This window comes from Carassius auratus, chromosome 2, assembly GCF_003368295.1.
Source record: "Carassius auratus strain Wakin chromosome 2, ASM336829v1, whole genome shotgun sequence".
In the NCBI taxonomy this organism is placed as follows: Eukaryota; Metazoa; Chordata; class Actinopteri; order Cypriniformes; family Cyprinidae; genus Carassius; species Carassius auratus.
The window spans coordinates 14,760,319-14,783,908 of NC_039244.1; the positions used below are offsets into that span (position 1 = coordinate 14,760,319).

Below are 23,590 nucleotides of genomic sequence, written 5' to 3' on the forward strand. Positions count from 1 at the left end.
TTATTGGCCCCGACGGGACTTTTAGAGGATGTTTACACAGCACCATTTTCAACTAAAAATAGGAAACTTTGTATGTATTTTGGCCGTTTATTTACACGTTCATTTACACAAAAATGCACACTTCTGAAAAAGGGTTCCACATGTCATTCCTGTGTGTATTATGTGTTCAGTTTATGGGTTTGGCGCAGACCATAGTGTTTCTTTCCTGGCATGCATAATACTGAACTTTCAGTAATTTTCGCTGATGTGTGTGTGTTGGGGGGGGGGTTGTTTTAACAACGTTGTTAACTGTACACAAAACTTTTCAAAAAAGCAATGGTAAAAATGATACTATTTTATTATAGCACTAATAAGAATCTGCAAGACACCCTTTGTTTTCCTGCTAATGACATGATAAAACCATTGATGGGATTTTGGGTCAATGCACAAATGGACAGATCCGTGTAGGGCCGTGCTCTCCATCGCTAACCGGGGTCTTATCTGCCCTTTTTCACTTGTCCTGAATGCACTTTCTGTGCCCTCTGCAGGTATTACTTTACCTGCGTCCATGTTCAAGCCCACATACTATGCAGTATAAAGGAGTTTATGTCTCAGCGGAGAGAAGAGGAGTCAGGGGTGGAAATAAAGGGAAGAGGAGGTTTGTAGTGATAACACAGGAGCCGTGCAGTCTGTAGGCTGCCGTTCTAGTTTTTCTCCGCAGACAAAGAGATGAGTGTTAGATTTCCCAGTCACTCTCACTCTTATTGTCAAAGTGAGAAAGCTGACCAGACCAGCAGACATGATACGTTGTTCTCAGCCTTGAAAACAACAGACCACCTTGTGTGGACTTCTACTGTAGGCCAAGGCAGCAAGACCTCGTTTTTTTATACCCCTTTTCTGCCTTTCAGTCTTTTTTATCGCCCTGAAAAGAGTGTCAAGATTTGCACAACCCCTCAGAAGCCTGGCATGAGATTAAGCTCTTGACAACCTTGAGATAGCTCTCCCTTCACAGGCATTCCCAGGAGGGAGCCATTGTCAGAGCCATGGTACCATTGTTGCTTCTGAGAATTGAATAGGCAGCCTGGGCTGTCTGAAAAAGTCAAGTGCACATCAGGTATTAGATTAACATTCAGACACACAGCATGTGTCTCTAGAATGTTGTCATTATGGTTGTTAAATGAATATTCCGGGATCAGTACAAGCTCAATTGGCAGCATTTGTGACAATGTTGATGACCAACAAATTACAGTAGCTGCGTTAAATATTGATATTGCATTAAAAATGCTGGATGGAAACCCCGGGATGTGCATAAAATCTTATAATGTACATAAAAACACTTAATTGAGGCAGATCATTTTTTTTATTCTGTATAAAATGTGCGCAAACAATGATAAAAACACATTTAACAAATAAATTCCTGGATGCGTAACTTAAATCATGACTTTGCCTCAACAGATCCTGTGATTTGGCACTGGACCAGTAACATTTCAGACCATCTAAAATATTGTTTTAGTCAATCTGAAATGCCTGAGCAAAAATCTGTCATCTAGATGATTTGGTGTAATTACCTCCCAGAACTGTTTCACATGGTTAAGTTCTCTAACACTGGTATGAACACCAGACAAGATGATAGCGTTTTTTATTGCATTATTGCATCTGTGCAAGTAATTTATTATGTAGGAAAAAATAGTCACATACTTCACTGGCTGCAGCAATTTTTTATCACCATATTACGGATACTTTATGCAAGTTTCATAGGAAGTTGTTCTCTTGAATAGGGCCAATCTGTAAATGTTAATATGCTATAAAAAAAAAAAAAAAAAAAAAAAAAATATATATATATATATATGTATATATATATATATATATAGCCATAAGATGTAAACAATGTGTGATAAAATTTATTTTAGCATGAACAGTTCCAAGCTCAAAGGCTTCCCCTTGGAGAGCACGAAAAAACGCGAGTAGACGCTCCTATAATTATTAATATAAATCCATCAAGCTTACTTAAAATTTTGATACAACTTTTGCTATGCGGAAAAGTCTAATTACCAAAATGGCACCGAAAAAGAAGAACAGAACTCCAGAAAAAAGTGAATAATGATGCTCAAGAGATGTCGCAGGATTCTGAATATGCAGACGAACAAAAAGAGATAGAGGAAGACGACGACAGCGAATCTACTAAAGTAACTAGCTGAACCCCAGCAATGCAGATGTGATACAAGCTATTAAATAAATGGACAAAAGAGTTACGAGTAAAACTGACAATGTTATGTCAAAAAGCAGTAAAAGAGGCAGAGGAACGCATTTCTGGAGCAGAAGAGCAAATTCTTGAATCACAAGTTAAAAAACTGACAGAAAAGGTTGACGACATGGAAAATAGAAACAGACAGAACACCCTGAGGCTGGTGGGTTTACCAGGAAAAAGAAGAAGAAAATGATACGTGTGTGTTTTCAGAGGCCTGGATTCCAAAAATATTGGAAATACTCGAGCACATTGTTAGTTATAGAGTGGGCCCACAACGAAATAAGGATGTTTCTTAGACGGGATGCCAGAACTACAAACAAAAAGAACAGGTCTTTAGAGTGGCCAGTTCCAAGGGGGTGATTTCTTACAAGGAACACACTCTTCGCTTTCATCCAGATGTTTCGGCTGAAGTTCACAAGAAAGAAAGAGCTTATAATGGAGTGAGACAGAAGCTGTGAGAGAGAGGAATCGGTAAACACAGGATCATATACCCTGCTCGTCTACTTCTTACGCACTAGGATAAATCAAGGGTGTTTGACACACCAACGGCTGTTGAAAGCTTCATTGAAGCATTAGACACAGAATAAAGTTGGGCTCAATCCAGCTGCGCTATTAAAATCCTGAATAGGTTTAAAATAACTCAGATCATACACCATAAACGTTATCCTTTTTTGTTTTGGAGATTCGATAGTGTATCGAGACCAATTTGTAAAATACTAAAGTATATTCAGTTATGCTTCTTTGGAAAAGTGAAAATGTGTGTTTATAGTTAATAATAATATGTGAGAGTAATGTTACAAATAGGGTTGTGATGATAAATATAGACAGAAGTACATGACAGTTCCTCAAGGGTTTGTGGACCAATCAGCATTATATACAGAGTGTGAGTGGTGGGGGTCAAACGCAGTAGTATGGACGCTACTGTGGAAATTGCTGATGTTGTTGAATGTTCTTTATTAATAAGTGTGTTATTCATGATTGTATAGTTTATAGTTTAATTTTTTGCTTCTCAGAATTTAAGGTGATTTAAAATGATTTTGAGTATGATGATGTGATACAATTAGGATTCGTCAGAGATGGCAAGGGCAAGTTTTTGCTGCTTGTCACGCTAATTACGTGAGAGGAGTAATAACTTTAATTCATAAATCAATCCCAATACATGTTCAGAAAGCAACTGAGGATGCATTAGGAAGATATATTATCTTACAATGTATATTTTTTCAGAAAATATACATTTAATTAACATTTATAAGTCCTAAATTTTTTGATGATTTGTTTTTGTTAATTGCTAATTTGCCTGGATACTATCTTATCGCAGGGGATATGAATTGTGTGTTAGATCCTACTAAAGATCGTTCAACAGGGATTGATAAAACACATATTAAAACCAGGAAGGTGATACAGGAATTTTTCTGATCATGCAGCGGTATCTTTATAAAACTACAAAATTCATAAAAAATCTCCCCATAAATGACATTTTCAGATAGAATGGCTTTGTGACCTTGAGTTTGTAGAATATGTGGGCAAACAAATTGATTTGTATTTTGAAATGAATAAGTCTGAAACATCTGCTTGTATTAGATGGGAAGCATTCAAAGCTTTTAATTTGAGGACATGTAATGGGTTTTGCAGTTCAAAAGCTAGGAAGTCTGGACAAGAACCGAAACAATTAGAAGATCAAATTAAACTAGATAAAAAAGTTTGTCAAGTCAAACTTTAGTTTAAATCTGTTATAAAGGCCTGCCATTTGAAAATTTGATGACGTTTCTAGCATGTTTTTAGTGCGATTAGCCTGTTACTAGCATATTGCTGGCATGATTAGCATGTTATAACATGAATAGAAAGTAAAAAAAAAAAAAAAAATGAAAATAATATTTTCCAGAAAACTACAGATACAGTGTCTCAGGTCTCAGGCCTCAATATAATGAATTGTCAGCAAGTAGAGCAGCTTCAAAATGATTATGAATATGGAGATAAAACAGGATGGTTACTGGCTTGGCAAATTCGACAACAACAAACGGAGCGTATATCACAGTAATTGAGAGTTCAACTGGAAATATAGTTGACCCAGTAGAGATCAATGAAGCGTTTAGAACTTCTTATGAAAAACTCTATAGCTCAGAGTGCTCACTAAATGTAGATATCCAGATGCAGTTTTTAGATAATCTAAATATACCTCCGATTTCAACTGAAGAAAAGAACAAATCAGATGAAGATCTAACATTACAAGAAATTGGAGAAGCCATTGAATCAGGAAAAGCTGCGGGCCCAGATGGGCTCCCTATAGAAATCTATAAAACATTTTTTGAAAAGTTGCTAACTCCTTTTATGGAAATGATAGTAGAGGCGTATCATCAAGATATTTTGCCTGCATCAATGAGAGGAGCTTTAATTACAGTATTACCAAAACCAGGAAAAAGCAACACAAAGTGTGAAAATATGTGGCCAATTAGCTTGTTAAATTCAGACACAAAAATCTTAAGTCAAGTTAAGAGGTTAGAAAGTACATTATCAAATTTAATATGTGAGGATCAAAATAGTTTTATACAATGCAGGCAAGGATTTCACAATGTTTGAAGAGTCCTTAATATCCTTTATGAACAGAGGGGTGAACGAGACACTGCCCTACGATCATTGGATGCCGAAAAAGCCTTCGATGGGGATGAATTTGTTTGATTTATTGGTTAGATTTGGTTTTGGTGAAAGGTAGGTGGGTTAGATTACTTTATAGTTGTTCTACAGCAGAAAAGATGACAAATAATATTGTTTCAAAACCATTTAGCTAATCATGAGGGTGGAGACATGGTTATCTTCTTCTTTTTGCCATCTCCATCAAGCCTTTTGCAACGGCAGTAAAAAAAAACCTGGAATTAACAAGCATTAAGATTGGACAGATCGAACATAAAATTGCGTTATTTACTGATGATGTCATTCTTTTCCAAAAGCATCTTGAACAATACCTGCTTTATAAGATCTTATCAGTACATTTGGAAAAATTTCTGAATGCAAAAATTTACAATTCTAAAATTTCTATTCTATATCTAAATATTGACAGACAGCAACCTAGTAATTGTGTTGTAACCTTCAATATAGATGACCGTTTTAAATACTTGGGTATAAAACTTTTACCAAAACTAGGAGATGTTGTGCAAGTAAATTATGATCCAATTCTAGTTTAGTTTAGCTCTATAGAAAGATGGATGTCCTTACCCAAATAAACATTTAGAAAATTAATATTTTGCCAAAATTTTTTAGTTATTCCAGAACATTCCTCTGCCTCCCCCTAAACATCTATTTCAATGATGTGTTCACTAAATTAATTTGGAATAACAGATGTTCCAGACTCTGACACTTCTATATTTGCCATATAGAGGAGGTCTACAGTGTACTAATTTTCATTGGTTTTATTTGAACTGTGCAACTTATTTGTTTTATCTCAGAACTGCCCGTCTTGGGTGGATATGGAATCGGTTGGCATTAATTCTGGCCTTCCTTTAAATTTGTGTTCAGAATTGAAAGATCTTTAAAAAAAAAAAAAGCTTCACATTCCTGCTTTTAATTCCTAAAATAATTGGCTCATTTTCTACCATTGCTAATGCCTTACCATAAGCTCCAAGGAAGAGTTTAAATTCATTTTTGGGGTATGCCACAAATGCTGTTAATTAAGTTTACTGAACTTATATTCCTTTAACTTACTTGAGGTCTTTAGGGCAACTGAGAGAAAACATCAGGAACCTTTTGTTAAAACGATTTGTACCAAGTTGTTTCACAGTGCTCAGAAAACCACTGTCCTTCATGTTTCAATCTGTCTTTCAGAGAGTTTTTCAAAAATATCTCTTTTACATATGCTTTGCAACAGACTACCAGTTTTCACAACTCTTGAATGGGGAATTTATCCAATATTGATTTTAATGTAAACCAGCCATTGACACTCTCTATGTATGAATGGGAGGGCGCTGGCCAGATTGAAGGCCACTATTGTCCCATTCAGGGGTTTAAAATGTTTCATACTGTCAGAGAGATGCCATAAACAGAGTCCAAGTTTTAGAAAGCATGTAAAACACATCCCCTGTCTTCATTTTGACAGATGAGGTGTTAAATAAACACCTTAGCCCTTATAACATATACAAACACCCTTCCAAACACATTTATTCCTGGAGGACTGACAATGCTTAACACCCACACCAATTCCGTAGATCCAGCCCCCTCCGCTCACCCTTTATTCTCCTGTCATGGGTATTTTGAGCTCTCCAAGCTCTTGTCCTTGAAGGACAGGAATGCATGTGATGTTTATACCTCACAAACTCTACTGATGATATTCATCGTCAATCTTAGATGGCAGCAACAGTTTGCAAGTAGCTTGTTTCTAAACAGAAAGTCAGTTATTAATTATAAATCATTATATGACATTAGTAAATGTAGATTAAAATATACAAATGATTCAGTAATATTAGAATAAAGTGATTTACAATTGCTGTTTGTATTTGTCTGGAAGACTGGACCATCGCAAAGAAATGAATTTGAACTCAGCAATGTTTGTTTTGGTTCATCGTTTTTTTTTTTTTTATGGTCCCTGATGAATGTTACCAAAGGATGTAGAGTTATCAACACAATTAGACCCAGAAAAGATGTGAATGCCTTTTAAGGCACTATAAAGGCACACATGCATGAGTGACGCATTGGATAACAGTCACCAGCAATATTACACATCCACTTTTTCAAAGCATGTATTGTTTGTGTATATAGGCGGATAATTACAGACTCATGTAAACACCCTCAAGCCTCAAACGTCAAGATGTCCAAGCGAAAAGAACGTGTCTCTGTAAAGTTTGCAAGACTAATTCAAAAGAGAACTGACCTTGACCATTATTTCTTGCTGGATCTTCAAAGGCAGAAGTCATATGAAAGTGCTCATCACATTAATTATAATGGAGGCAGCTATGAAAAGGGATACGATTGGTAAGCATGTGATCTCTGATCATCATTTTGTGCGTTTGTGCGCTGAGAGATTTATATCAAATGATGTTTAGTGATAAATCAGCTGTGTGTTCTGTTGCTGTGCTCTAAATGGCATGAAGGGTTTGGGGAAGAGATTCTGTCCTCCTCTGAGAGAGGCTCTTTTTCACGGGACCTGTGGGGGTTTTATTTGCTGAGTGATGATAGCAGTAATTACCTTTCTACCGCTGGGTCACATCTCTTGTCCTGACACAGCATGGATCTCCTGTATGTGCACATATCTCTTATTGAAGGCCTTTTATGCTTTGTAAAATAGAAAACCATGTATTTCTAATACACAACGGTTTGTGACTTCCACTACTGTTCAAAAGTTTTGAAAGGAAATTCAATATTTTATTCAGCAAGGAAGGATCCATTAAATTGATCAAACATAAGGACGTTAGTAATGTTACAAAAGATTTCGGTTTCAAACAAATGCTGTACTTTGAACTTTCTATTCATCAGCGTACCCTGAAAAAAAAAATGTTGAGCTGTTTTCAGGATTGCTAATAATATCAAAAATGTTTCTTAAGCAGCAAATCAGCATATTAGAATGATTTCTGAAGAGTCACGTGACACTGAAGACTGGAGTAATGAAGCTGAAAATTCAGTTTTGCCTTCCTAAAAATACATTTGAAAATATAGAAAACTTATTTTAAATTGTAATATTCTCACTATTAGATTTCACTGTTTTTTTTTTTTTTATCAAATAAGTGCAGCCTTCTTTTTTTTCATTAAGGCTTATTTCAAGAACATTTCAAAAATATATATTTTTTAACTGTAGTGTATAACTTCAAATCTGAGCCATGACTATTTATATATTATTATTATTATTATTATTATTATTATTATTATTATCGTTGTTGTTGTTTTTTTTTACTGGAATTGGAGTCAGATTATGTAGTATATGTAATCCATTATTAGATGTTTATTTTGACTCCTTATAATTGAAACCTCCCAACAGGCTAAAAAAAAGACAGAACACACGTTTGCACAGCATCTGCTTTGGCTGTGTAGTGATAATATTTGGGGTTACTTGACAGATTTGTCAATTGATGTACTTAATTGGACTACATTTAGTGAAACCCAAACTAACTTGCATTTAGTGTTGAAACCCAGCTTATCAACTGGTAAACACACACTGTTGACTTAAACCAAAAGGTGAAGTTGTACAATTCAGCTTTAATAGTGAAGCAAAGAATATGCTGCAAAATAAATTAGATATAAAACATGACAAGCACATATTTTAATTTGTACAACATGGCAACATATCACCGTATGTTGCATAACTCTACATAAAACACAGTAAGTTCCTTTAGTGTCTAGCACTGTGAATCTGGCAAAGCTGATTGCCCTCGCCAGGACATTGTTTCTATCTCTCTCTTTACTGAATATTTCTGTCGAGAACAACGGTTGAAGGCTAGGTTTCAGTTCAGGATCTAAGACCTTTGTCATACATCGATGGAGACAAACACTGTTGAAACACACAGAGAAAAAAAAGTATCTTAACATTGATGCTGTTGCAGGAAAAAACAAACAAACAAAAAATTAAGTTATTTTATTTGCTATACTGAGTTAATGGTACATTATGTCGGCCATACACAGTTGTTCCTAATTTTCATAAATTCACAGAGCTGGGCATTTTGGGGATTTGCTCTGAGAATGAGATGTGTATGGTCTTTGGTTTACTATGTGTACGTTTCAAATGCTTCTGGTTCTAGACTCTGATACGGCAATTGGAATACAGCCCATAATGCTCCGAGGCTCACATGGTACTAATGTTGGCTTAGTGCAAAATTATATTAGTTCGTTCATCAACATTCAGAATGTTTAGGAGAAAAATAATCATAAAAATAATCATAATAACAATAATAATGTAGTTTGGCTCCAGCAGCTGGTCAAACTAATTTTTGTTCAAGTATTTCAAGAGAAATGAAATAAACACAATTTCTTCTTTTAAGATGTACTAAAAAAAAACCGACACATTTTTGTCCGTGAAAAAAGGGATGACAATAAAAACATCATTAAACAAAAGCTAAAAGACAAATAATAAAAAAGAATGTCCTGTAATAATACTTGACTTGCATAGAGTTGCATGTTTTTTTTTCTTCTTCTTTTCCTCCTCAGAATACATAATTCCACACTTCAAAATAAATCTCTTTATTGCAGTGCAGAGAATGAGGGCTGCCACTCTGCCTCATGCACCCGTTCCCTCTCAGTCTCCCTTCATTAAAAAAAATATATTATGCTTGATTCTCCTCCGTCATATTTATATGAAAGTGCCACAAAGACCACTCCAGCAATCAGTCCTTTTGGAATGATCTAGAAACAAACCGGCTGCCCGAGTCTGCAGTTCAAACGTTTGTGGGAGAACACAGACTGCCGATCCTCTGATATGTGCTTTGTACCAACATTGCAGTGTTCGTTAGGAGTTCATGGCGTCTTATGAGCAGCCGCACTCCTCCACTATCATGTTCTGGATGTCTTTCTTAATGATCTTCTGCTCCTCATTGTAGTAGAGCATGGACATGGCTCGTAGGCGCGTGGGTACGCAGCACGATTTGATGTTGTTAAAGGGGCTGTACCCGCGCATCCGATAGTGATTGATGACGGTGGAATGGAAGGAGAGGGCAGAGCCCATGATGCTGGCCACATGGCTGGGGCAGTCGCCCTCGCAGTAGTTAGCGTGATACCCAGACGGAGCGATGATCCAGTCACTCCACCCGATGTCCTTAAAGTTGACATAGAACTGCCGTTTACAGCAGACGCGGATTTTGCCGTCACACTCCAGGCCACGTTTGCTGCGCCGGTGCTGGTGCTCCTCGGCTGGCTTGAGCACGACCATGAGGAAGGGTCGGTGAGATTGCTCTCTCTCTTTGACCTTGTTGCCCTCTGCAGGCACCAGGATGGGCACGGCGCCAGCTTCGGCACACATTGGACAGGAGACATGGAGACTGAGCAAGCTGCTGTCCCCGTCCAGCAGGGTCTGCACCGTGCGGGGCACTGGTAGCGTGTGCCAGCCGCTGCGCCGCGTGTCCACGGTCTTCTCAGACACCACTACTTCTTGGGGTCCGTCCGCAGAGCCTGGGTCAGCTTTGCCATGCTGCAGGAGCTGAACAGACACCTTCCCCTTCCCTCGGCTGCCTTTGGCAACTTTGAGGAACAGCCACACGTTGGCCTGCTCCACCACAGACAGAGGGCTGCCCTCCTTAGAAATGTCAAATCTCATGATGTCCGGGGCATCTCCTGTGGATGATACAGATGAGGCAATTGGTTAGCTTTATATATGATATTGCATTGTTTATTTTTGTAGGACACATCACATTTTAAGTTAAATAAAAGGAAAAAGGCTTTCTGAGGCTTTCTGTGCAGATTTTGAAGGAAACCCCACTGAATAATGGAGAATGGATTTAGTAATGGAGAGTACTTGACGAACAAAAACTGACAAATGAAAAAAAAAAAAAAGTTTAAATAAAAATATAAGTATGTTGCATTTTCACCCCACACACCACTGATTGATGCAGGTGTCCAAAGCATAATATATTGTTTGGTTAAAAACAACAACAAAAAAACTAAAACACGTTTGTGACTCTAATTTTTTTTTTATTAATACTATTTTTTGTTTCAGTTTAGGATGCATGGCATGTTACAAAACTTTAAACTTTTGATGCACACCTGCAGTAAACATGAAAATATTGCTGAATAGCAATGGCAATAAACTGAGCTGTTTAAACATTACATTGTTTAAAAATTTTAAAGGACACGTATCAGGAAATTAACTCTGCTACAAAATGAAATCTAAAATTTGTTTTAAATAGACAACTAAATCTAATAAGAGATTTTCAACTAAACTGAAAATAAAATAGAAAAATATGTATTATATTATATTATATTATATTATATTATATTATATTATATTATATTATATTATATTATATTATATTATATTATATTAAATCCTGGTACTCCACTTTCTAAAGGTATTATCAATTTTACCAAAATAACTAATAAATGTAAAGGTAAACGGTGGGGATAATTTAGTTAATAGTGGCTGCTCCAATTCTATTCTATGCCGAGACTCTGTGTGGATCAGTTTATTAATGACAAACTCTCTTTGTTTGAGTCACCACATGAGAAGCAGCTCAACATGATCAAAGCACATGAATCGCCTGCTACACTCAACTGTTTCTCTCTTTCTGTAAGAGAGGATATTTGCTTTTTGCGTTCAATCTCCACCATCTGCAGTCCATTGTCAACACCTAGCCTCGGTCCATAAAAAACATTTCCTGCTCCTAAAATCCCGGCACTCCATTTGTGTTCCTAAAGCATGTAGGCTATATTATGACAAGGGCCTTCCCTATAACTTGCACATGACTGTCTGCTATAAGCCAGCTCAGCATCAGTAACCATTGCTGATTTAATGACCCACCACACTGACTCTCTTAAATGACTCTCTGCCAACCCTTCCTCAAAAGGACAGCTATTAATTCTACAGTTTAGTTCACATTAAATAAATCCTGTGTTATCTGATATAAAGGACAGTCTAGCATAGCTCTGAAAGACCATCTATTATGCTCATCAATGTGACACTGAGATATCTATCTAGACAAGTGTAGTTGCAGGTTTATCTTTACTCAGTCATCGCATATGAAACTGTCTATAATACAGATCTATGAAACTGAAGAAGGTTCAATACTCAGGGTGTAACGATATTCAAACCGAACCGAAAAAATGAGATACACCACCCACGATACGTATCACTGTTCTCTTGCTCCATTGAATTTGTGCTGTTGCATTTAGTTTGATTATTTGTTAATATTTTCTGTATTTTTAATTAACCATAGTCCTTTTATCCCTGCACATACCAAACCGAACCGAGACCAAAAACCATGTATCAAACCAAACCGTGAGCAATATGAACCGTTACACCCTTATTGAATATAGTAAATTGTGATTGTGATGAGTCTGACTTTTTTTCAGTGTCTCACGCCATGAGCACTGTGTTTTTAAGACGTCACTGCTTTCTGTTGCGTGTAGCTGCTTTTGAACACAAGAAGAAACCCTTATTCATTTGGTCCTCGATTGTCATGCTATTATGAAAATCTGCCTGGATGAATTACTATTTAAAGTTCACGAGAGCCTCTGAGATCTCTGAGTAACTTTACTGGGCAGTCTGTTCTCTTTAATAAATCTCACACTGTCAGAAAACTCCCACGAAACACTGAATGGACTTAGCACATAACAGGAAGAAATATTTTAAAATCTGAAGTGTGTAGTTTGGATGCTGAAATATTTCGTCCTATTCCAACTTAACACAGCAGTTGATTCACCCCCCAAACTATAAACATTGAGAGTTTTGGAAAAGACTTTTGTCGACTCAAACAACGGCATGAGTTTGGGGCGACCAATGGCATTTGTTTGGAAACATTCACTATTTTGTGAAATTGTGTTTGGGGAAATTACCCACTTCACCTTTAAACTGAAATGAAAGCCAATATTCCATTGCTCTCTGGATTAAGTTGTCAAACAGATCAGTGAACAATGCAGTGCCACCATACTAATGTGGAATCTGTTTGAAATTTCTGTCATGCTCTTACAGAGCCGGTTAATTTATCAATGGCAACACCTTTTTAATTCTGCTTTGAGAGTTGTTGATAGTAGAGACTGGAAATTCTGCCAAGTAATGTAAAATCAAGAATACAGCACTGGTTTCTTATTTGCAGATAAATGTGTCTCTCTATTTTTGTGCCACAATATACTCTGATCTCTTATCAAAACACCTCTTAAAGGGATAGTTCACCCAAAAATCATCTTCATCTTCAGTTCTCTCTTCACAGCAGTTCAGTCAGTGAACTGTTTGAGTAAATGAATTTCTCCGGGATATTGCTTTGTTTGAACTCAGAGGGAGTGTCAGCCACATTAAAAAAGTTAACAGCTTAAGTCATTTGTGGATTAATGCGCACATTTAAAACGATTCAGTTCGATTTGGTGAACTGGTTCAAGAAGATCCGGTTACATCAAATGATTCATTTGCGAACCGGATATGACAAACTGCTTTGTTTTGAACTCTCTCTCACAACAGACACGGAAGAGAAGACAATGCTGAATAAAGTTGTAGTTTTTGCTATTTTTGGACCAAAATGTATTTTCGATGCTTAAAAAAATTCTAACCGACCCTCTGATGTCACATGGACAACTTTGATGATGTTTTTCTTACCTTTCTGGACATGGACAGTATACCGTACACACAGCTTCAATGGAGGGACTGAGAGCTCTCGGACTAAATCTAAAATATCTTAAACTGTGTCCTGAAGATAAAAGGAGGTCTCACGGGTTTTGAACGACATGAGGGTGAGTTATTAATGACATCATTTTGATTTTTGGGTGAACTATCCCTTTAACTTGGACAGGAGTTGCACTGTGTGACCAAGTAAAAAGAGTTGGCCTTTCTTTCCATGTTATTAAAAGTCAGCTGCTCTTTTGCCATTGTCATTTGGTTCCTGAGTAAGTTTTTAAAGTTCGCTGTAGTTGTTCTGTCTTTCGTGTAGGTTTAAACACATGCCACGTGTCCCTGAGGTGATGAGGTCTGGGTACGGTGGACACTTCAGAAGCTTGTAAGCAGTACTGCAGTTTCGGGTCAAAGGTCACGTAACAATTCTGCGTACTGTCAATAACGAGGACAAGATAGTTTTTAAACAGCAAAGTTGCATTAAAAGCTTGTATATAATCTGGATTATGCACAATGAGCACAACTAGTTAAGCATGTCGAACATCAGAGAAGATCAAAGGATTATTTACATGGTGTTGCATTCTTGCAGTGGGTCTTTTAATAAATCAAACACTGCCAACCAAGTAAACACTTTCTGATAACATCAGGACTGAAAAAAAAAAAGAATTTCTCAACTGTTTTTGGCTTAGTATTGCCTTTATCAACATCCAAACAGATACCTACAAACTAAATGTTTGAACTTTATTAAACTTAAGAAAAAACATAATTGCACGTTTTATTAAATTTTTCTCTTTGACCTCTTACGACCAACTTATGCACCTCTGAGGTGCATGCACAATACCATTTAAAAGTTTGGTGTCAGTTTTAATGTTTCTGAAACAAGTCTCATATGCTTCCGTGCAATTGTTTGATCAATTATACAGTAAAAACTAACTTTGAAATATCATTAAGCTTAATCCTACGATGACAAAGCAGAATTTTCAGCAGCCATTGCTCCAGACTTAAATAAAATGATTAATATCTTTAAAAAAAAAAGTTACTGACCCCAAACTTTTGAACGATAGCGAACCACTGGTTGGGAATCACCAAACTAAAGGTATTCAAAATTGATGTCAGATCATTGAATTACTTTATAAATAGACTAAAAATCTATTCCTTTTGTGTTAGATAAAAACAGCATCCACCCAAAACTGGTGTTGACAAAAAGCCTTACTGTAGTCGGATGTATTGTTGTACCAGGATGTAAAAGTGATATCACAGTCCCTGCTCGCTACAACAATCACTTGATCACCGCAACACAAAACATGTTCAATGCATTATCAAGTGCTATCTTGCTTTTACCTATAATACTGTCTTGCACTGCTTTGTCTCATTCAATACAAAACTATCACCTGTCTGTCCCCTAATAATGAAGCCTCAGGCATGAATCGTCAGGAGACAGGTTGAAACAAGGGTCAGAAGACAGGAAATAAATAGTTAATAACATCCCTCAGAATAAACCTCAAGGACCTGCTCTAAACCAACTATTAAGCCATTTGAGGAAGCTGCTCAGAGAGGCAATGAGCCAAGCTAACCACACCAGATCAGCAAAACTCCCCAAAACTCCACATAAGTGATGATTCAAGATTCAAGATTTTATTTGTCACATACGAGTTATATGACATACAACAAACAGTGAAATGTAGTTGAGCTGCTAGCAACTGGTAACAACAGCTATTTATGATTAACCTGAATTCCTCCAGTGTGTCAGTCTCACTCTTATCCCATATCTTCCGACAGTTTAGAGAACGTTGTGAGTGCATCACAACAGATATAACCATCTATCCTTCCCAGAAGACCAGAACTGGCACTGGAATGTGGGTAAGGGATAGTTCACTTAAAAATAGTCATGTCCTCATGTGATTCCAAACCTGTCTGACTTATTTTCTTCTGTGGACCCCAAAAGAAGATAGTAAAAAATGTCCCAGTGATGATTAAAATAAGTCAGTGAGATCCAGTGTTGTTAGCACACCAAACTTTCTTTAAAATATCTCATATTTTGTGTTTCACAGATAAAAGAATGTCTCACTGGTTTGACACGACTTGAGGGTAAATGACTGAATTTTCCTTTTTGGGTGAACCTATCCCGTTCACATTCCAGAAAACTTTTGTTGATCTGTCCGTTTCGCTGAGATACTTTCAAAGAAACCCCGACCGTTCCACACACCAAGAGAGCAGCCCAGAGTAATTACTGGGCCCCATATTTTGATGAATGGAGCAATTATGGCCAGCTAACAGCCGTGTGGGTTTTGAATGGGATCGAACCACCCTACCCATCTACCCCCACTCCCCGGAGCATCATTAACACCCCTGCAATCACATAAAGGCTCAGAGGGGCCTTTTTTAATCTTAGGTTCATTCAAAAGGTCTATTTATAGCATCAAAGCATAATGCACATTTATGTAAGCAAACGTGCACAATAGACAACATAGTCAAGCGTTTGCTGGCTCCTTCTCGCACTCAGTGATGATAGCTGCAATTAACAAGCCGTGGAAATCGTCCCATTAAGCCTGTGTGGTCAGTCTGTGTATAAGAATCAGATGTGACTGCCAGTCCACATCATGGTCAGTGCTGGTCTAAAGATAGGTCAGCCTTGTTATCTTTAGAAACACTGCTATATTGTTTTTGCGGGGAAAAAACCCCCAGATGCCATGAGATTGGACCTTTTCAACCATCCGCTTCCGCACCCCATTCAGACAAATATTGCTAGCTTTTTTTTTTTTACAGCAGTGTCATGCTGATTTGTGGATCAGTGACATTGTTATAAATAAGTCATGAGGAACCAATTAAAAATGGAATGTACTTTTGGATTTTCCCATCCCAGACTTAGTTTATTGAGTCAACTGGGATGGAGTGTCTGTTACAGGCGGCCCCCTAAGCGTATTCAATAAGAAAAAGCATTGGTTTGTCATTTTCAGAGTTTAAAAAAAATATTTCAAATTGGGATGGCTGTCTATTGGCTGCTCTATCATTTGACAAGCGACATGGCATGAGTAGCGTATCATCAGGTCAGCAGACACACTTTTTTTTTTTTGTCAAAAGCAACATTAGCATTATTTACAGTTCGTATGTCATTTAAAATGAGTGATACCTTGTGAAAAAGAGAAAAACAGTTCACCCAAAATGAAAATTCTGCCCTCATATCATTCCAAAGCTTCATGACTATATTTCTTCTGAGAAACACAATATGACACTTTTAAAGAACATTGACATTCTTCAAAATATCTTTTGTGCTCTACAGAAAACAGAAAGTCATGCGGGGTTTGGAACAACTTGAGGTTGAGTAAATGATGACAGAATAAAAATGTCTGGGTAAAGTAGATTTTAAGGGAATACTTGACTTAATTCGAATGCATAACTTGATAAAGTGTTCATTTGATATTAAATCACTGTCTCTACAGTTTCCCGTTGCTTGGCAGGACTGAAGATGTTTAAGTGACTCCATTCAATAGCTGTTAATAGGGGCATCATTTCCTAATTTCATATCAGGAGCACAGCGCTGAGAGCCTCCTGCAGCAGCATGCAGTCAGTGTTAATACTCCACAGCTGCAACGCATGTGTTCCCCTTAAGATGACTCTGCCTTCCTCCCTCCGACCTCCGCTAACACCTACCTGAGTGCTTTTTAAAAGCACTGCTTCGAAACAGTAGTCTGAGTGGAGCCATTTGAGGTGACATCCACTGTGCATCATATATACTGCAAGCGTTGCGGTGCATATCTTAAAGAGGAAACCTGTGAACGGTGCACGAGCGTAACCGGTTTAATTATGCAAACATTTCAAAACCGAAAATGACCGAAAAAGTACTTTTTATCCATTTGAATTCTTAGTGGAGGCATGGATTTAGATATAAAAGTCCCACTTTACAATATCATAAATGAATGCATTATTGAACCCTATATAATGCTTCAGATCAATTATATTGAATTCAATTATAATTAATATTTGGAGAATACGTTACAATAAGGTACAGTTTTTAAGTTAAAGCATTAGGTTAGGCATTAGGCAGACAGCATCTAGATTATATTAATTTATAAATACACTATTCAGTGTTAATTCCCATTTGTAATAGATCAAAAATTATTAATGTATACGATTTCAAAAAGTGAAATCTGTAAATCTGTAGACATTACTATACTAGGATGTAATGCATTACCTAATTTTAATAAATGTAACATTACTATAAAATGCTAAGATATCTGAAAATATGAAAGAAATCTATATATTTTTTATATTTTATTTATATATAATAACTATATTTATTCTTACAATGTATATATATATATATATATATATATATATATATATATATATATATATATATATATATATATATATATATATATATATATATATATATATATATATTAGGGGTGTAACGATACGCGTATTCGTATTGAACCGTTCGGTACGACGCTTTCGGTTCGGTACGCGGTACGCATTATGTATACCGAACGGTTCGTTGGAGTAATTAATTATATTTGAAAAAAAAAAAAAAAAAAGAGAGAGAAAGAAATATAATGATTTGCGTTCAACAAGGTAGCCCAATAACCCAAACAACGTAACAGGCAACGCCCCTGACACTCCCGAAGAAGAAAAAAACACCATCTTATATGTTTATGTTAGGCTACTCAGCAGGCGCTCGCTCACTCAGTACGCGCTGAAGGCTCGTTGCAAAATAGCCAATGCGTTTAACAGACTAGAAATGAGAAGATCCTCCAATAACCAACAGGTCTGGTGTTTGGGTGCACTTTGGATTCCCTTTAAGCTATAATGGTGATGGCAAGAGAGTGGTGGATAAATAAACAACGGTATGTCGCATCTGCAACATGACAGGGTACACGAGCGGGATTACAAAAAAAAAAAAACCGCGGGAATATCTGGGATATATGCGTCAGTACTATCTGGGAAAAGACGAAAAAAAGGAGAAACATGCACGCAGCAAACTATCCCTGCAGCATTTAGACACTATAGCTTACAGGGAATCCAACCCAAACACCAGACCTGTTGGTTATTTTAGGATCTTTTATTTCTGGTCTGTTAAATGCATTAGACATTTTGCAACGAGCCTTCAGCGCGTGCTGAGTGAGCGAGCGCCTTAGGGGCCGTTCACATATCGTGCCTAAAAACGCATGGAAAACGCTAAGCGCGTCTTTCTCCTGAGGCGTCTGTCTTTGCTAAGCAACAATGACGTGCTCTCTCCATGAGACGCGGAAATTTCAGCGAAGGATAAATGGATTTGCAGCTCTAAAAATCGCTTGCAGTAGCTCTGCTACTGAATTTATTTCAAAATTGCAATCCATATACAACTATGATCAGCTGTTCCTTCATCTTGGCTGAGCTCTCAACGTTGTTACGGGAAAGGATGAAGCTGATTGGTTAGTTCTTGTCACATGACCCGCGGTGCGCTTGCGGCATTCTGAAAAGTTGAGATGTTTTTACATTTTGCTGTATCTAAAACGTATCGAACCGAACCGAACCGTGACATCAGTGTATCGTATCGAACCGAACCGTGAATTTTGTGAACCGTTACACCCCTAATATATATATATATATATATATAAAATATAAAAAGCCGTATATAATACTTATTACATAATTACATTAAATATATTACTGAAATGTATTTTAATGTGACCAAGGTTTTACGTCATAAAGATTCGTTGTACTTAAGCGTTTCTCCACCGTCTCACTCAACAGGTGAGAGTTCATCACTTAGAACCACAAACAAGCTATTAATGTCACATTTCCTCCAGAGGCACGAAAACGTCCCTCACCTGGCTCAGCAAAGGTGATGATCTCAAAGGGCTGCTCCTCAGGTTGCTCTCGGTGTTCCCCCAGCCCCCCTCCGTCTTCCTCCATCTCCACCGTGCCATCCTCACCAACTCGTCCCACGTGCAACTTGCGAATGGCATTGAGCAGAGCGGCGCGGGGCACTGGGTGTGTGACATTGGGCCGGGTGTTCAGATGCAGCATGTTGAGGATGTGCCTCTTGACCGCCTCCACCATGTCGGTCTGCTCTTCTGAGTCTTTCTGCTTCTGGGCTAGAGCGCAGGATGGGCAGGGGGTTATGGGATCATCCGGCCGCCCTGCACCTTGCAAGCCACTCTCGGCCGGTGTGGGCGAGCAGCCCCCTGACAAACAGCCAGAGAGCAATAGCACCCCTGTCACAAGTGTGAGCGAGGACATCCTGAGTGACGGCAGACTCACACTTTGGTCCTCTTCTGCTCCACTGCCAAGATCACAGTTGCAGCACTGGCTTGTTTGTCAAACTGATGAGAAAAGCGGGAGCCAGTCCAAAATAATCCTTATCTGAATGGCGCGGTCATGGTGATAAAAGTTGAAGAGGGCTGAACGAAGCACCACTGGTCTTTCAGTGAGCTCCTCCTGCAGGTCTGATGAAGCCTGATGGTGCACGGCTGCCCGTGCTGGAGTTGAATGGTTGAGTGGAAAGTGGGCAGGGTTAGACAGTTCTCTGACTCTTTCTTTAGCACTCTTTCCCTCTCTGGCTTCTCACTGTTTGTCCCCTCTCTCTTTCTCTGTCTGTAATTATACCTTCCTCCTCTTCATCCCTCCCTCTCACTTTATTACAATCTTTCTCACTACTGACTCACTGAATTTCATCTCCCTCCCTCTCTCTCTCGCTCGCTCTCTTCTGTGACTCCTCCAGTAACGTGTACCATTTTTTCCTCCAGAGAATCGAAGTTCCTCTTACGCACTAACCCTCTCTCTCTCTCTCTCTCTTCCACCGATCATTCATCTCTCCAGCCATCAATCCTTCAGCACCTGTTGTGCAGTCTGACTAACTGTGTGGTGAAATGATCTCCTGGGGAGGGAAAAGTTGAGGGGTCAACAACATGATTATCATGGCTATCTTTGTGCATAACACACGTGTAAACACACAGAGTCACTCATTCATGCTCAGTTAGGCGCACGCACAGCATTCAGACACGAGTTTTGTAGAAAAAGACATGGGGAGGGAAGTGAGGCACTTCCTCTAGATGAAATGAGCATTGAAAGAAGGCATTCAAAAAAGATATTCAATCTTTCAGTTAGGACATTTTTTATAAGAGGGGTTCGCCTATTTCAGTGTCCTAAAAAAACAAATTTCTGCCTATTTAAATGAAGCTAAAATGTTACACGAATCACATTTTATTAAATGTCATTTATTTGCATTTCATGTCTGTATCTGTCACATTTACATCAAGGTGATGCACGGCAGTGACATCACTCGACTCCCTCTTGTGGTTATAACACGTACATTCTCATCATTTAAAATGATTTCAAGCAATTATCCCAGGAACAGCAAGTTAGGTGGATTTAAAAAATAAAAGCATTAAGAGAAATAAAACCCCAGAAGGTGATTCAGCCGAGCGCAGGAATGCTCATGACTGCAGAACAGACACACCGCAGCGTTTCTCCAGATGTTTGTGGAGTTCAGACCTCACGCCTCCGGAGACCAATGAGGACTGATAGTCGGCTACGATGTGTGTATGTCAGACAGATGCATGCTGCTCCATACATGTGTCTGTGTGAGCTGGAGCACAGCTCACCTTTCATTCCTTGGCTCCTGTGAACAAGCATTACTCACAGGCTAACTCTTTCCTGAACCTTTCAAAAGTTTTTAAAAACGCTCAGTCATGATAACTATAGATCAAAGTCAAAGCTGAGCAAATTTGACATTTTTACATGTTAATGGTTTAAAAGTAACATTAACCACTCACATAAAAACCATGGTCTGGAAAAAAAATGCTTTTGAAATAAAAGTCTCTTATGTTCACCAAGGCTGCATTTATTTGACGTAAAGAAAAAAGTAATATTGTGAAATATTATTAAAATGTAATTGTTTTCTATTTTAATATTTTCAAATGTAATTGTTTTTGTGATGGCAAAGCTGAATTTCTATCACTGTCTAATAAACCTGGCACTGTGTACTACAATTATTGGCTTTTATAAATAGTTTTCTTCCTCTTTTTGAAAGCTGTTTTTTATAAAAGCATCTGCTGAATGCATACATGTAATCTGATGATCTGGTGCTCATGAAACATTTCTCATCTATTTTGTTGAACAGAAAGTTCAAAAGAGAAGTATTTTATCATAAATATCTTTACTGTCACTTTTGATCAACTTAATTTGTACTTTAAGAATAAAAGAGAAAAAAACGCACTGATTCTTTTGAACGGTAGCATATAGAATTAAGATGTGAAATATTTTCTCATCTTTAAACCTGCATGTTGTGGCTAATGAACCAAGATGTATTGTTTTGATTTAAAAAGCATTGTGTAAAATATTTATATATATATATATATATATATATATATATATATATATATATATATATATATATATATATATATATATATATATATATAAAAAGAATAATTATAAAACTGCAAACCTAAAAAGCTAAAAAAGAAAAACCATTGACTCATTCTCATGTTGTTCCAAACCTGTATGACTTACTTTCTTCTGTTGAACAATGCTTTTTTTCCAAACAGTGAAAGTCATTTTTGAATTGCATGTACCTGTTTATTGATGTGAATGTGCTTTTTAAAATTGTATTAATTGTATAATCAAATACAAAAGCATTAAAACCTCACCAAGTTTCTTACTGATGGCCTCATCATCCAGGCATCACTGCATCTATTCCTGGACTTGTTAACACTTAGAAAGCAACACAACACTCCAGTGGATCATTCTCAACTCTTAAACCCTTATTCTTAGCGTTGCCACATGTGTGCCTGGGCAGCGTGTGGTGAGTTTGCTATTTCTGAAAGGTGCCCATAAGGTGGTGTCATCACACATCCTACTGCCTGCCACGCTTCTTCTCTCTATAGATGACACACAGAGGGACTCTGGGAATGAGTAAGACAGGCCTCATCATCTGTGCATTCTCACGTGTTTTTTTCTCGAGGATGCTGTTTTCAGACAACATTTTATAGGTCTAATTCGCTCAATAACTATTCTCTGGAAGTTGTTAAAAATGGCTTGTTCCTGTAGTATTTCGTGCTTGTGTTATGGTGTCATAACTGTGAGTCTGATGATGTAAGAGGCTGTAAGGAGTTGGTGTGCGAGTGAGTTTTGGCAGGGTAGTCCTCAGCACTACTACACTTCTGTATGAGTCAGGCCGTGCCGAGTGACGCTGGGGTACTGACGGTACAGTAGGCGGGATCCCTTGCTCTTTCTCTTCATCACTCTTACCTGCTCCACCAGACGCTGATCATCGCCAATGAATCACCTGAAGTCATGTGTGCAACTTTCACTGCCAGCTGCCTCTGCATCTCCTGAAGCAATCACGGTTTGACATGAGTCCTCCAGTTATTCTCTGTCAAAATGAGTAACCGCTTTCCTCAAACTTTCTGAAGTCCTTGCTACATAAAGCAAACTTCGGGTGATTTGATCAATTATACTGGCTAGTTGTACAGCACATGTACAACACCGGCCAAACGTCTGGGGTCTTATTGATTGATTGTAATGAATACTTTTATTTATACAGGATGTATTAAAATAATCAAAAGTGACAGTTAAGACATATATAATGTTAAAAAATAATATTTTCCACAAAAATATTAAGCAGTTTTCAAAATTAGTAATAATTAGAAATGTTTCTCCAGCAGCAAATCAGCATATTAGAATGATTTCTGAAGGATCATATGACACTACAGTCGGGAGAAATGGCTGCTGCCGATTTAGCTTTGCCATCACAGAAATAAACAACATATAGAAACATTATAAAAGTCATGTACATGGAAAAGGTCATAAAAGGTCACAAATACAAATTCACTTACTTAAGATATTTTGAAGAATTTGCTTTTGTCCATACAATGAAAATCAATGGGGTCCAATGACTTTCCCCACTGACTTCTATTATGGACAAAACACTTTCATAAGAATGTGTTCTTTTGTGTACAGACCACCATGACTTACTTAAGAAAGTAGGTCATACTGGTTTGGAATGACATGAGGGTGAGTTAATGATGACAGAATTTTTATTTTGGGAACTACCCTTTAAAGGGATAGTTAACCCAAAAATGAAAATTACCCCATGATTTACTCTCCTTCAAGCCATCCTTAGTGTATATGACTTTCTGCTTTGAGTCGAA

General features: G+C 37.6%; 1 protein-coding gene across 1 annotated transcript; it reads right to left on the bottom strand.

Annotated features, from left to right (window-relative positions):
- Positions 1 to 8,384: 8,384 nt before the first annotated feature.
- LOC113117128 (inhibin beta A chain-like) lies at positions 8,385 to 20,088 on the bottom strand. The gene is made up of 2 exons (XM_026285558.1): positions 19,265 to 20,088; positions 8,385 to 10,468 (listed from the first exon to the last, which is right to left on the bottom strand). Exons 1-2 carry the CDS (start codon positions 19,674 to 19,676, stop codon positions 9,666 to 9,668), a joined length of 1,215 nt encoding a protein of 404 aa, XP_026141343.1. The 5' UTR covers positions 19,677 to 20,088; the 3' UTR covers positions 8,385 to 9,665.
- Positions 20,089 to 23,590: the final 3,502 nt, after the last annotated feature.